This window comes from Pezoporus flaviventris, unplaced genomic scaffold, assembly GCF_033815535.1.
Source record: "Pezoporus flaviventris isolate CSIRO_AGI_PZ_B2104156 unplaced genomic scaffold, CSIRO_AGI_Pfla_v1 ptg000083l, whole genome shotgun sequence".
In the NCBI taxonomy this organism is placed as follows: domain Eukaryota; kingdom Metazoa; phylum Chordata; class Aves; order Psittaciformes; family Psittacidae; genus Pezoporus; species Pezoporus flaviventris.
The window spans coordinates 6,628,638-6,644,592 of NW_026892631.1; the positions used below are offsets into that span (position 1 = coordinate 6,628,638).

General features: G+C 37.4%; 1 protein-coding gene across 5 annotated transcripts in view; it reads left to right on the plus strand.

Annotated features, from left to right (window-relative positions):
* PPP1R21 (protein phosphatase 1 regulatory subunit 21) overlaps positions 1-15,437 on the plus strand; it is a 31,856-nt gene extending 16,419 nt beyond the window's left edge. The window contains exons 10-22 of one of the 5 annotated variants that reach the window (XM_061475370.1): positions 520-621; positions 699-787; positions 1,656-1,792; positions 2,738-2,830; positions 3,954-4,081; positions 4,450-4,602; positions 5,337-5,429; positions 6,564-6,797; positions 8,298-8,333; positions 9,515-9,631; positions 10,523-10,621; positions 12,620-12,748; positions 14,208-15,437. In XM_061475370.1, coding sequence (XP_061331354.1) covers positions 520-621; positions 699-787; positions 1,656-1,792; positions 2,738-2,830; positions 3,954-4,081; positions 4,450-4,602; positions 5,337-5,429; positions 6,564-6,797; positions 8,298-8,333; positions 9,515-9,631; positions 10,523-10,621; positions 12,620-12,748; positions 14,208-14,237 — 1,440 coding nt within the window. In that variant the 3' untranslated portion in view covers positions 14,238-15,437. The other 4 variants (XM_061475369.1, XM_061475372.1, XR_009747227.1 and 1 more) reach the window with 4 other exon arrangements.
* The last annotated feature ends 518 nt before the right edge of the window (positions 15,438-15,955 follow it).

Consider the following 15,955-nt stretch of genomic DNA (forward strand, 5'->3'; position numbering starts at 1 on the left):
TGATCTCAGTTTTAACTTTTAGTTCTTCAATACTTTCCACAGCATAGCTGTGCAAATCAAATGCTTGTGCTGATGTACAGGGCAAGGGCTGAAAGACAAAACAACAGCTGGGAGAAAGGTAGGATAGTTTATTCTGGAGGCTTAATGGTGCATGGATTTAGTCTTAATTTCATGGAGTTAAGGAAGGAATGCCAAGAATGTTTAAACTTATAAAGCAAGGGTTTGGTGTGCTCTGCATGGCAGTTAAAATGAGAGAGGGTGCTGTGGCAAAGCCCTAGGTGGGGTTTTGCCTGGACTTCCATTGCAGTCTTCGCTGTTTCTCACTGTCCCTCAAGGTTTGTGTTTGTGGGTCCTGTAGAAAAGGTTGCTGTATGTCACTTGATTGTTATGTCTTATTATTGACATCCCGGGGATCACTTAAAATGCAGGAGCTTTGCTAAAGCAGACCGCTCACTTGTTAACCTGAACAGTTTGCAAGAGCCTTCAGCAACCACCATTTAAAAATCTCTCTGTGCTCAGTTCTCACAGTATCTTCATGAAAATGCTTCCTATGTTCGCCCTCTGGAGGAAGGAATGCACCACTTGTTTGAGAGCATTACAGAAGATACCGTGACGGTCCTGGTAAGATTTCTTGGGTTTACTGTTGAAAAAAGATTTTTACAGAGCAAAAATATTTATGTGTTTGTTCTTCCTTTCAGGAAACAGCTGTGAAATTGAAGGGCTTCTCAGAACACTTAGCTTCCTACCTAGGCTTTTTAAGAAAGATTCTTCCTTATCAATTGAAAAGGTACTTTTGATTTGATAGATTAAACTAAAGGGGCACTAAGTGTCAGGTATGCAGCATTATTGACATCTACAACACAAATATCAAGTCAACCTTTAAAGCACATTGTCTTAAAAGGCAGAACCTTTAATTTTTTATTTCCTGCTGGTTTTTGAGGCTTTAGGTTATGCATGTTTGTTCACTGGGTATTACAGCTAAATATATGTATTTTAAAGCCTTTTTCCCCCCTCTCACAGGTGAGACTTTAATGAAAGCTGAACAGATTTTAATGTTTCTTAATATTGTTCAATAGCATTGATACTGTTCAGGGATGATACACTGAAACTGCTCATTTCTTCAGCCTGTCTGAAGATTATTTATCATACAGTAAATATAGCAGTGTGGTAAAACTTGGCCAGATGCACATCCCTTCTGCTGTGAAGATCTTTGTTCTGGAGTGGGTCAAAGGGAAGAGAATTACCAATGTAAAGGGCTACTTGAAAAGAGGTTTTGAATTAAGGAAGGAGAAAAAGCTTGTTTTGTGCCGCCTTTGTACCTGTTCTGCTCCTTAGGAAGCAAAAGGTAAATTACATGTAGTAGAGGCAAAAGCCTTTAAACTGATGCAGTCAATTCCTTGCTGTGAGTGTAAACCATTCCTTAGGCCTGAAGGCCCTAAGACAGGGGGTAGTACACACACACAGAGTAATTTTCATGTATTGCTAGGTTACTTCGATATGTTAACCTTTCTAAAATAAACTCCTAGTCCATTGTTGCTTAGGGGTAGGGATGTAGATGACACTGGTAATCTACTTCAAAAGTCATGAACTTGATTTTTTTGTTTTTTTAAGATAATTTCTCACTTCTTAAAAAAAATAAATTCGTATGTTCCTAGTTTGGAAGAAGAGTGTGAGTCTTCTCTTTGCACAGCTGCTTTAAGAGCCAGAAATATGGAGCTACACAGAGACATGAAAAGGTTGACTGCAGTCTTTGAGAAGCTGCATACATACGTTAGTCTTCTTGTGTTACCAAGTAAGTGCTAGTTTTGGCTCAATTGGTTATATTGAGGCTAGAAGGTACTAGCTTTTTCCTTTTGGATTAGTATTGAGGTTCTTGGGGGTTTGTTTGGTTTTGGGTTGTTTTTTTGTATGTGTCTGTGTTTTGTTTTTAGCCACTTCTGTGGCAGAGGCAAAAATAATTAATGCTACTTTTTAGGTACAGTCTAAACTATGGGGCAAGTGAGTTCAGCCTCACAGCTGAACTTTGTGGCTTGGAGCCTGAGTGTGCTCCAGAGTGTTTCTTTAATGCTCCACACTCTTCCTTCTGGCTAGACACGAGCATGGTGCAGGCCTGGAAATTAGCAAGCAGTCAGATGTACCACATTTTAAGTAGTCATAGTTAGCTGTAGAGGAGAAGTAGTGACTGTGGATTTTTATAGTATGATTGACAGTGTCTTCTGTCATCCTTTAATCATGTAGTTAGTAAACTACACTTTATTACTAATTGCACTTCCGGTTCCTTCTATTCATAAGATTATTAAACTACAGCTCTCATGGCAATGACTAAAATTGGGTAAAAACTTTGTGTGTATGCGGGGAAACTACCTCCAAATGTGTACTGTAAAGAATAAGGAAACAGTTAGTATGTAGCTTCAGGTTATTTCAGTCTTCACTCTTTAGAAGGACCCAGATGGTCCTTCCTACAGCAGTGAACATGTAAATCTTTCTGCATGTGTAATTGTTTTTTGAGACCAAACCAGCTGATATTTGTAAAATCTGAATGAATTTGGGGGAACTTTGAAGTCTTTTACCTGCCTACTCTCTCAAAATCTGGTATGTCTACTTTTGAGATTGAATCTCTTACGATTCTCACACCCCATGCAAATGTTTCTAGTAGATGGAAATTGGATTACTTTCAAAGCTAACCATTCATGGTCAAATCTTAGTGGTGTTTTTCCTTCCTACATTGTATTCTTAGGTACAAAACCAGAAGGACTTCTTAGGACAAATTACAACTTGGTGTTTACAAACATTGCTGCAAGTCTTCATGGATTTCATGACATTTTAAAAGGTGAGAGTACAGGAGTACTGTTATGTTTCAGCTCTGTTTCTTTGTGTTTAACATAGCACACATGTATTCTGTCTGTTACAATGTTGAATGTATAATATGTGATAAAACTGGTTTGTTTCACCTTTACAAACTAAGATAAGAAACCAAAGCTACTAACTACTTGTTTTGGACATGCATGCATGTTTTTCACTCCTGTTCTGTTAGATTTGCTCTCCTAAGTTGCTAGAATGCTTAATTTTGGTGCTCTAGATCTTCCTGAGCAGTATCACTTTACTTTCTGAACTTCATTGATCTAGGGGAAATAGCATATATGTATGTATTTCCCCTGCTTTCATACTGTTGACATAGCACCTGCCTTCAAAGTGGAATTTTAGCTTACTGTGTATAGGTTTATTACTATTTTTTACATGAATATATAACCAAAGCTTACGAGGAAGGCTGTGTTCTTTTTGAAACTTAAGTTACTCCTTGAAAATGGCTTATCTTCCTTTTTTTAAGGAGTTTTAACAGAAAATGTGTTATGTGCTAGAATTTCTGTACCATATAGCACTTCCCACAGAGAAAATAGGTGAATTGTTTTATTGCTAGTCAACTGTTTAAACATTAAGCTTTTATAATTTTAAGCAAAATTGAGAGATTGTTTTGTTTATAACATCAATAGCATAGCTCCATTTTGAAGAGTCCCTGTTTTAAAAAAAGATTAGAGATTGTCCCTCTAACAAAATGAGACACACTCAGAGTTTTATAGCATAGATAAGCTGATTGAAAAATACCTTGTACCTTTTAACACAGTTAGTATAATGTAAAATCAACCCAGCTTATACTTTACTTTGCTTTTCTTTATTTCCTTTGTAAAAGCACTGAGGAAAACTCATTAGAATTCATTAGCTAGCAACAGAAATGTTGTACTTAACATCTCACACTCCCATACTCCAGAATGCTTGATTTGTTCCTTCTCTCCTTCTTTCTCAACCCAAACTAATTTCCAGCTGCTTAAGCTTGCCTCAAATTGCACTTTTTGGTGGTGGTGACCTGGGATTTTTCCATTCTGTAGCAATAGTATTTTATTGTCAAATAAAGTTGAAATTAATTAGTGTATTTAAGATCTCTTTTCTTTTTGTAGATATTTCCAAGCGCTACAGTCAGAAAGCTGCTTTAGAACAAGATGTTCCAACTGCCACGCAGAAACTAATAACTACAAATGACTGTATTTTATCCTCTGTTGCTGCTTTAACAAATGGAGCAGGCAAGGTAATGGATTTTTTTGTTTCAATAAAATGCCCTGCCTTGTGCAGGTTTAGAAAAATCCCCACAACTTAAGTGAATGATTTGGAAAATCTATGTATGCCTCTAATACTAATAATTTATCAGGTGTGTTCTGAGGTATTTTCAGGCTACAAGTTAAAAACAACTGAATGGGTGATAAAAGTAGGAACTGTGGAGAGGATGCTTTACATTAGAAAGGTCTAAGTTATGTGGAAGAGCCTGTAGCCTGCTTGAAATTCTTGTTGTGAAGTCCTGTTTCACCCAATACTTGTTTTTCTCTTGAAAGAGTAATTGCCCTGATGAATCATTCTGGCCAATTTAATTCAAAAAGTGACTTTTCCTGATCTGTCTAGATTGCCTCGTTCTTCAGCAACAACTTGGATCACTTCACTGCTTCACTGAGCTATGGCCCTAAAGGAGGAACAGAGTTCATCAGCCCTCTTTCAGCTGAGTGTATGCTGCAGTACAAGAAAAAGGCGGTTGCTTACATGAAGTCTTTGAGGAAGGTTTGTTCAGCTGTCATGCTTGCACAGAGAGGAAACAATTCTGTTGATAATTGGTTTTGCTAAAGAGAATACAAACTAAGGATTTTGGGCATTTGGAATGGATGAGATTCTTTGAATGAGAATCTTTGGCTGAGCAATAATGCTGTTGAAAATTTTAGAGAACATAGTTCTCTGAGGTATGTGCCAATTCTGCCGTTACCCATTTCCAGTAATTATTTCTTTGCCAAGACTCCAAGGAGAAAGAGGGTAACTGCTTAGTTAAATTTCCTCCCATATTCACCAGGAATATAGAGTGAATGACATCATATTCTTACACTTGCATTCACTGGAAGGCAGTGGAGAGCAGCAGGAAAAAAAGATGGCTGAAAAGGAGGTGTGCTGGAGCAAATGTGCTGACCCAAAGGACTGGACAGTCCCATGTCTCCCTGTTGTCTCCATCAAAATCAACAATTATGTGACGGTGTGGTTAACAGTTGTTAAATCACTTTGCTGCAGTGTCTGTAAAGTAGGCCTTAGGATGCATTTGATCACATTTTAATCAGGTGTGCATATTGGGGTGGTGGTCTTTTGTGAACTCAGACTATACTTTTTTTTCTTCTGGCTGGTAAACACTTAGAAAATGGTTTTGTTTTTTTTTTCCCTTTAAAGTAAGAATGGCAATAAGAAGGTAAGTGTAGAATACATAATCTGATCTACTCAGAAACATGTTTTAAGGTTTCTTTATCATTCTGCAGCCTTGTGCAGCTTCAGTGCCTTATGAAGAGGCTTTAGCCAATCGCAGAGTTCTTCTGAGTTCTACAGAAAGCAGAGAAGGTCTTGCACAACAGGTATTCTGGTATAAATTTTACTAACATGTATGATAGTGTATTTTGTAAAGGTAAAGTAGTATCAAATAGTCTCCACATTTATGCATGTGGTTGTTTGTACGTATATATGCATATACTTGAGCTTAATGTTAGACCGTAGATGTCCTGTAGAGTTTTGAAAGTAAAATTTATCCTTGTCAGGCTGGGTTATGCAAAACTTGTTCTGTACTTGCAGAATGTACATGTAGTTATAAAAGACAGGATAATGTCTTTGTTGTCTTTGTTTATAAATACAGTAAGTCAGGCAATCTTCAGTAATTCAAATAAATGCAAAATAAAGAATAAGGTATACTGACATATTAATTTCTAGTGTCATGTACTGCTGTGAGTGCTTTTTTTGGACTACGTAGGTTTTATTAGCACTGGTAAAGAACAAAGATTTTTCTTTTCAGTTAGTCTGTTAATAGATTACAGTTTATCAGTCTTGCAATATGCATAGATAACATAATTTTTGCCCATCATCTCATGTGAATGAGACTAACTGATCAACGCTAGAACATCTTTTATTAGCTTGAATGCTCAGACTGTGCTTGAGTCACCATCATAGAACTCCTATGAAGAAAAAGAACTTTATTGGTGTGGGCCTTTTTTGTAGTGGCCAGTATTCAAAGTGTATTAGTAGGGGTGGGATGAATTCCAACAGAGTTGTGTGGAGTGATGTGATATGTACTGTTCCATAATTGATTTTTTTAAATCTGGACAAGTGGGTTCTTATCAGGACAAGTGTAAGGTGAGACTGACGGGAGGGGAGAGGTTGTTTCTCTTTCTATCACAGAACAAGACAGTGCTGGTGCCAGGCACACATCTTTCAAGCTTTCATCACATTCTTCCCTGCTTTGTTTTTTCACCTAATCATGTTGCCTGTTCTATGAGCTGCAACTTTGTGATGCATGTTTCAGATGAATTAAATAACACGGTCATTTATGAGAGATGACCACAGTTAAATGTGCAGCTGAAATCGGTAGTTACCTGCTGCATTATTCATTAGCTCACTTACATAATGGTTAAAAATAATACAGTCTCGAACATTTCCTGTGTGGCTTTTTCCCCCCCCCGGTGTTCAATAACCTGGCCTGTAAACTTTACCTCCTAAAGGTCCAGCAGAGTTTGGAGAAAATTGCAAGACTTGAACAAGAAAAAGAACACTGGATGTTAGAGGCCCAGCTAGCGAAAATAAAGCTAGAGAAAGAAAACCAAAAACTGAAGAACTCTCTTAGTGGACATTTAACTGAAACTATACAAGACCATTCTGTTTTGCCAAATGTAGCTGAACAAAAGAAGGAAACCACAGAAAAGAGTCTGAGGGAACCTATTAGGAGTACTAGTCTGGTAAGTGCCCCTCTTTCTTCAATAGAGAAAAGTCCTTTTTCTTTAGTAGTAGTACTGTTTGATCAGTGGAACACTAATAATGGAAGCTTTTTTGATTGTGTTGAAATGCATTCACACTTGGGCTCCCTGTATTTGCAAAGCTACTTGCTAATGCTTTCTGCAGAGTTTGGAACTTACTGGATTTTTGAGACTTTGTTCACTGTTTTTAGTATCATGGTGATATTTTTGTAGTTCAATACCTCTGTGACTTAGGGAGAAATAATAGGCAATTAACTCCTAAATTTTTCTTATTTCTTAATCAGGAAGCCTTGCAAGTAATACGTGTCTTGGCTCTGTTCTGAATTTCCAATACTTACTCATATCTAGGTATGTTTTAAGCAAACAGAAGTAGGTAATTAGTATTTTTAAATGGGTTAAGACTTATTACAGGTCAGTTTACTATAGCTTAATTTTAACCTGAAGCTACTCAAACTTTCACTGTTCTCTGGAGCATTAATTTTTATGTAACCTTCATAGCTGCATACAATTTGGGTTCAAGAACTGCCTTTGAATATGGCATGCAACATGTCCTTGCTCTTTTGTGCTGGTAAATGGCTTTTTCCTGTTTATTACTAGAATTTAAAAGGGGTTGGCCTTTCCTCTGAATTACCAGTTCTGAAGTGGTATTAAGAGGGATGTCATCTGTAAGAAATAATCACTCTACTCAGCACTCAATAGAATTTCCCTCTCCCTCCACACACCCCCTTTCCTTTCCAGATCCAGGATAAAAATGACCAATGGATTGTTTTGAAATCCCTGATCTTGAAGTAAACTTGCATCTTAAGTTTTTGATCCTCTGTTTTATCTGTCAGGAATTTGAAGAAAATGGCTTTTTCTAGTTACAATGTTTAATGCAAGACAGGTCAACATATGGGGTAAATATTTTGCATTTACCTAAGTATCCATTCCTGTTGAGATCAGAAAAACCCCTCTCATTTCTCTATGAAGATATTCTTCCATTAAGCTAGTTATTGGCATACACTCACCTGCTAGAGTTCTGTCAGTGCTTTGTAGCAAACTGGCCATGTAATTCGCTAGTCGAAGTGAAAAGAAGGGAATTCAGGAGGTACTAAAGAAATCCAAGTTGTATTTCCTTGCTGTAAGTTATGCAGAGTAATGTTTCAATATACTACCATGCCTTTGAATTAGTTTAATGCAGTTAAATAATTGCATAATTGTACAAAATAGCAGCATCCTGTTGTTTTTATTGTTTTTTCCCTGTGTGCATCGTAAGGAAAAGGATATATTTGCAGAGTTGGTGTCAGCTTTAATTCTGTTCAAGGCTTTCATGTTATTGTCACCCATGTTTGTTACAGGTAGAAATACTTAAATCTGGTTTTGGTTTTAATCGTGAGAGTTTTTTTAATTTAAAGTCCTTCTATGACTGAAGCTGAAGTGACTTGGAGTTATGGTATCTATTTTTGCAGTTCTCACTTAAGTGTATTTTCTTCCTTGTTCTAGATTGGAATGTTGACTATAACTACTGATAATGAAAAGGTAATCTGTTTTAAACATTATCAGTGTACATCTGGTAAATACTTCAATTCTGGTTCTGTTAAATTTATTTCAAAGGTCTGATTACCAAGAATGATGATGTATAATGGCATGAATCACCCATGTAGTCTTTATACTGTATGTTCAGGTTTCTGAAATCCATGCATTCACTTCCTTCCGTTTAGTGAACTGTTATCTCTTATTCATGTAAGCAGTTTGGAGCAGTGGGAGCTATAATCCAGGTCTTATCTGTGACTTGAGGAAGGCATTGCTGTGTTTGTACTTCAGTAACCCTAACTGCATTCCAAACCTCAATTCCTAACCGTTGGGGAAGAGCTTAAGCCTCAAATAAGTCACTGGCTGTAGCGCCTGGTGTTTAACACTTAAGTACAGGCTACCCCAGACTAGAGGTCACACCAAAAGAAACATGGAATCAGCTGTCAGACTAAATGTTAGCTCTTTATTTAGCACCGCAATAGTCTAATGCTTGCCCCAGTAGGAACTTAGCAGCATAAGATTCAGTACTTTCTGCTCATAATTCAGAGAAGTGATGTGTATCTTAGTTTGTTCCTCCTCCTTTTTTTTCTGAAGGTGTGATTAAAAGGGGTGGGGGGCGGATAATAACTGACACAAATGCTAAAAAGCTCCTGTGTCAGTTATTATCTGAACTTGAAGGTAATGACAAGTTACGTGAAAGCTGCTTTTAGTGGGCTACTCTGTAACTTACAGTGAACAGGCAAGTTGTCTTGATATGTTTATTTGTTTTTAAAGTTCAAATGTCTAGAGAAACTTCTGAAACATACATTAGAAATAGTTCTGACTATTGGGAGCTTCTGAAATTCAGTTCTGTGAAGGAATTCTTCTGTGGGAAGTTTTAATGTGGGTGAGAGCAGTTCACTTCTGCATTGGATTTTCATCTTTGTCAGAGACTTGGTATGTTGAATTAAGCTAACTACTTACCTCTCTGTCAGCCCTTTGTCTGTTCACTCTGATGGTGACTCTTGATGTGACAAGTTGCAGAGTGACCTGCTATAACTTCTGTTGTGTTTGGAGAATGTAATGTTTTTGGGTAGAGCAGCCAGGCCTCAGGAGGGAAGAAAAGTTAGCATAGAGGGCAATGTTGTGATGTAAGTATTCAGTCTGAGAGCCATAAATGTCTGTCTGTGTAAATTTTGGTTTGCCAGACTCCAGATGTTGAGTCTCGTGAAGATCTGATAAAAAACCACTATATGGCAAGGATAGCAGAGCTTACATCTCATCTGCAGCTTGCTGACAGCAAATCGGTACACTTTCATGCTGAGGTGAGCATATGTCTATACTGAAATCAATAAATCCCTTTTGAATGTTATGATAATGAGTTTAAATATATGGAACATAATCTTTCATAAAAATCTGTTCCTGGCATGTTTTTTGCCTCTTGTGTAGTATGCATAAAAATGGATGCTGTAGAAAGACATATTTAAATAAATCCTTTGGTAGCCTTGTCTTGGGTGTATTAATAAGTACAGTGTATGTCATGTATAGGCATGTTCATAAAAGCTGAAACATCTGGCTTTAGTTACCAAGCTGGTTTTGACTTAGTGATGCTGATGTCATTCAAAAATGAGTGTATCTTGAAGTGATGAAGCAGTTCTCTGGGAAACTGGTTCTTAGACATAAGTTCTAATTAACTTCAGGCATTAGCAAAATGATTTGTTGTATCTATGGTTTCCCGTTTTCATTGCAAACCATGAGGTATTTTTTCTTGAGAGTAGTGGCCATTTCAGTCTGTAATTAACTGATGTGGAATATACCATAGCCTCCAGGTTAACAGAGGAAATTATACTAAATGTCTTTTAAAGGTAGATGACATGGTGTGGAGGAACCATGTTTCTCTGATACTCTTGCCATGTATGAAGTGAGTTGTTTGTGTTGCTTTTCACTTAGGACATGTTTCCTAGTAATTATATGCTAAATAAGATATACTTAGAGGATTGGCAAGATGGTAATTCTGTAAAATGAAACAGAAGTGTAATGTTAACTATTGCATTACCTTCGCATTTAAAAAATGCGCACAAGCTCTGACTAAATTTCTTGAAATCTAAGGATTACAGAAAGATGGAAACATCCAAGGCAATCAGTTAAAGATGGCATAAAGTAATACTCTGAAACTTTCCTCCCTTCTGTCTTCCCTATCCTGTTCTGATTGACAGTGTCGAGCACTTGCCAAAAGGTTGTCTTTAGCAGAGAAGTCCAAGGAATCGCTCACGGAAGAGCTGAAGCTAGCTAGTCAAAACATCAGTAGGTTACAGGTAAGTAAAAAGTTGTATAGTATAATGGAAGCATTTGTAAGTGTGTGTAAGGGGAAGTTGGAGGAGAAAAATTGGAGCCATCCAGCGTGGTCATGCCTTTATTAGGTCCTTATATGATGTAGAAACTCTAATGGTTGGTAGAGAAGAGACTTAAATAAGATACTTCAAATCCCAGGTTTAAAGTTGAACATCTTTGCAAGGAGAAAGTTACAGTAGCCAAGCCTGTGTTTTAGCACACTTGAGTCAAGGCTTTTTGTGAAGATGGCTTTTTTAATGTCAAAAGGTGTGGTTGTATGGCTGATTTCAGATGACACAGTGAGCTCATTATCTTTTCTAGCATTTGGGACTGAAAGTCTTAAAAATACCAGGGTGTTTTTTAGACATGGATAGCTTAATATTAAGCAAATGTAACTTTAGGGTAATCTTTAAGAAGCCTTTCTTAACAACAGATAATAAACTATTAAGCCAGACATCCTGTAAATGTCCTGCCCCTTTGCCCTGCCCCTCCACACAGCTGAGAAAGGGGTCAGTACTAAAGTGTATATAAATATTAAGTTCATAAATGCCTTTGTGTTTTCTTTATGTTCAGTTCATATCTTTATTGCTCATCTGTACCTAAAATGCTCCATAGAGGCAGTTAACAAAATGATCTAAAGAATTGTTAATAAACATAGCGTTCTTTTGATTTTTCTTTAACAAATTCCACAGTCAGTATCCAACTTGGCAGCATGAGATGTTCATCTCCAATTACATATTAACATCCTAAGAAAAGATAGCAGGTTTACCATTTGTATGTTTAGTAGTCTGCATAATACCAAATCATAGAATAGGTTGGAAGGGTCCTCTGAAGGTAATCTGGTCCCCTCCTATGGTCAGAGCAGGGAGAGTTCAGATCAAGCCATCCTGACCTTCTGCCACGACTGCTCCACTTCCTAAGCATTGTACTGTTCTTTGCTTTGCTCTTGATCGTTCAGCTTTGCTGGGCCCCTTTAACTTCCAGAGCAGTTTTACCTGGGATCTTGCCAAACAGACCTTGGAAAAGCCAAAATCTGCTCTTCTTAAATCTAGGGTTGCTGTAATTCTACTATTCATCTTGCTTCCCTCAGAATCTTAAATTCCACTAACTCCTGGCTGCTGCAGCCAAGGCTACCATTGGCTTTCACATCCCTGACCAGCTTTTCCTTATTTGTGAGTAGCAGGTCCCCGGAGAGGATCTCCTAGGCCAATTGATCACTGCTGCCAGGAAGCTCTTTACTACACTGAAGAGAACCCCTGAATTGCTTGCGTTACACCTTGTTGCCCTTCCAGGAGATGTCGGAATAGTTAAAATTCATCATGAGGATCATGATCTTGGCGTTGAGAGTTTTTTATCTGCTGGTAGCAGATACCTGCCATATCAACCTTGTTTTCTCCTCTGATCCCTATCTATAAGATCTTAATTGTCTTTAAAACACTCCTTCATGTAAAGCATGATTTATTCCATTTTATGCTGTCCTTCCTGAAGAATCTGTATCCCTCCATTGCTGAATTCTAGTCACTCATGCAGTCACTCATAGATGTGCAGTATCCCACCATGTGTCTCTAATCCCAGAGAGGTCATAGCTCCACAACTGCATGTGGGTTGCTGATTCCTTCAGCTTTGTATGCCATTTGTGTTCATGTACAGGCTGTGCTCTAACCCTAGAAACTCCACTTGTTTGTTGGCTGGAAGCAGTGTTGGAAAACTTAGCTGTGTTAGTCTTTTGTGTAAGCCATAAAATGTAGGGAGGGGTGTGGAAATTACAAAGGAAGCAGAGCAAAAATAAAGAGTGCAGACCATGCATGAGACTTAAAAGAAAAATAGCTATTGATTTTCTTTCATAAAGTATTTTTTTCAATGATTTAATTGCACACATTCAGCATTAAAATGTAGCTTATTAAGTGGAGATAGAAGTGAGCTGCTTTGCCACTTTTCATTAATACTGAGCAAAGGCTTGTGGTTGTTTTTTTTCCCCTTAGGATGAATTGATGACAACAAAGAGAAGCTATGAGGATCAGTTAAGTATGATGAGTGACCATCTCTGCAGTATGAATGAAACCTTAACTAAACAAAGGGAAGAGATTGATACACTAAAGATGACTAGTAAGGTAAGTTGCAAGGTGGCCATTTGGCTAAAGTTTGGAGTTCTGTGGGTGGCATTCAGCATTCCTGCAGCACTAACCTTTAACAAACCAATTCCCACGTTGTAGTTCTTATTCTCGGCCAATTGGAAAGAAAACTCCAAACCTGTGAACATAAATGCACACTTAAGTTCTTTTCCAAGCAGGGAGTCTACCCATTTATCAGAAGCAAGTTTTTGACTTATCTTAGTGTTAATGATGAAAAACACGGAAGTCTGCCGTTTTGAGCAGTCAGTGATTAATCCATGCTATATCTTTATTCTGACAGTTCTAGGGAGATGTCTAGGCAGATGTTGTGAGGGCCTTTATCCTTCCCTCATCTGGCTGTGAAACCAATAAACTAGCATTATTCTCCTTAACTGTGGAATGTATGGAAGGAGGTTTCACTGAAGGGTTAAAAATAATTTAAAAATCCACGTTTTGATTAAAGATCCTGTGATGGGGATTTTAATTTTTTTAGGGTAAACTCTTCCCCCCACTTACAAAACACTTTCCCTTCAGATACCTGAGTGGCTTGACTTGGCATCGTAATCTTTAAAACTACATTTTGTTGTCCAAGCTCTTGTGTTTTTAGAGAGAAGCTCTTGGCTGCATACTGACCATAGCACTTGATGTTTTTATAAGATGTGTTCTGGAATTTTTCACTTGTCATACTTTTAAGACTTGAAGTGGTTCTCTCTGTAAGGAGGGAGTTCAGAATCTCACAACAGTACATTCAGGTTTTCAAATGCAGAAGGCGACTGGGTTGAAATCAAAGCGATGAAGTTCAAGCCATTATCACTTGGAGAGGGTTGCTGGTTAGTTTAAAAACAAGTGTTATCTTCAGGAAATAGGAAGACGGAGAATTGCCAGCAAGTAACTATTGTACAGAAGTTTATTTTAAGCTACACGTTTGCTTTGTGGAATTGTTGCAAGTCAAATGTGAGTTGGTTAGTTGTAGAACAAATTCATTGCTAAAGTAGGAAGAGTTTGTATAGGCCAAGTTAAATTTGTTTTGGAACAAAAGGGTAGGGTGGGGGGGTAATTTTAATTTGAGGCAGTTATCCTATGAGGTTTATATTTGACATAGCACTTACATGAATTATGATTTAACTTACTTTCACTGCCCTTGCAGTATTAGTGATGTTGATACAGTTCACTGTCTTGGGATGTAATTCAGATGTCTTCTTTTCTACAGATTTCACTTAAAGTAAAGTACTGTTGTGCTTATTTGAAGTATCTGGTACTTTCCTGTCACGCCTGTAAAGATAAGAGGGATTTTCAGATCAAGCAGTTACAAGCTTCCATTATTAAAAGCCTATGGACTGTTTGAGTTTGACCATACTTCTTTGCTGTAGACACAAATTATCAGACATAAGGGTGTATATTATCTGTCTAGATTTTCTTATCTGAATTATATGTTCTGTTCACTTGTTTCTTGTTGCAGGGAAATTCTAAAAAGAGCAAAAATCGATAGCTTGCAGCCAGTCAACTATCTTCGGAAGCTGCTGCACGGGATGCAGATAGTGAATGCTCATTGTCCAATTCCTGTTTGTTCCAGGAAGCCGAGCGTCATATTGGGTCTAGTAAAAACTGTAAATGGCTTTAAAATATTTAGAACTTGTAACAAATCAAACAGAACTTAATGTTGGTTCTAAACCAGGAAATAGACACTCTGGATAATTTATATAGTAATTACCTTCAGTTTTTACTGTGCACTTTTTAAAACCAGGTTTTAATTTCATGTAATAACTTCAGATTTTGTATATTTTCAACTATGATTATGCATTAACAAATTTGGATCAGTGCAGCAGTTGTCTATTTTTGAGTTAAATGTTAACATGTCAACGTGTACATTCCTTGTAAATAACAGTTTAGTTTGGAGACTTTTGGCCATGCAAGCTGTGCAGTTACCGTAAATGTATTACTCCTGTTCTCAGCCCTTTTGAATTAATTGGAATTGTGGCTTTAAATGATTTCTGTCAACTCACACAAATAAACGGGATCACTGTTTCCTTTTAGACTCCAACAGTGGGAACTTTTTGCTGCTTGTATTTGGCACTTTGGATTTTGAAGTAAGGAGCACAAATAACTGAATTGGGATACTTCTGTGAAATTGCTTGAAGCCCTTATTTTAGGCTTTTTGTTTACATGTGTATGTATATATATATATATTGGTTGAACTAGCAGTTTAAAACTAGAGGAAATTGTGATTGTAATTTGCCCCAAAAGAGTGGAACAATGCGTGTGTAGAATAGATCAGCTTACTATGCTCGCTCTTACAGTAAAGAAGAATATGAACTATGTAGAAGATTTAAACACTGAATTTGCAAAAAGCCTTCATGGAATTAAGTCCTCATGGATTCACTGGGGGGATGTACATGGCTTTTCCTGTGTTTTGAGAAGTTTGTGAACTTTAAGTCTCTCCTAAGATTATTATTTCCTTTTTTTTAAGTGAATTCTAATACCACAAGTTTTCACAGCACTGATTTTTTTTTTATATAATTATTATTATTATTATTTTAATCAGGTGCTGTGCTGCTCCACACTTTACACTGATCTTCTCTTCTGTAATTTGCATTACAGCACTTACTTGTCCCATAAGGGTTTACTCTGATATCAGTTGTGTCAATATGTATTATTAGGATGTAATAATAAAATCAGCTACATGAAACCAGCTGCACTGCTTTCTTAATTCTGGTTATACCCAGGTTGCACATTGTGATAGTGTGGTGAGATGTTAACACCTATTCCCAGTGAGGTAAGCTTAAGTAATTATACCAGTCTAGTTACTCCTGGTAGCGCTTCTCTTTGAGCCAGGCTGCATTTCTGTATCTAATGCTGCAGTGCGCAAATACATCATGTCCAAGTTAGCATTTTCACCTTCTTGTCTGCTCAAAGGCAAACAAGCATCCAGCTTACATTGATTCAGCTGTGGAGCTGTTCTGATACAGTTTTTCCTTTTAATGATAGAATGGATGTGGTTGTGAAACTGGGGAGGAGGCAGGGAGGGCCTGCAGGGGTTCTTACTAGCAGCATGTTGAATTGAAAACTACATAGTGGTGCTAGTGAGGTTTGGGGAGTGTTCACTTCCTAGCCATTTTATTGAAGCAGATAGAGCTTCAACTGTTTCATTTAGGGTTGGAAGCTAATTGCTTTCTTCCAGTTCTTTTGAAACTGCCTTTTCTGAGGGCT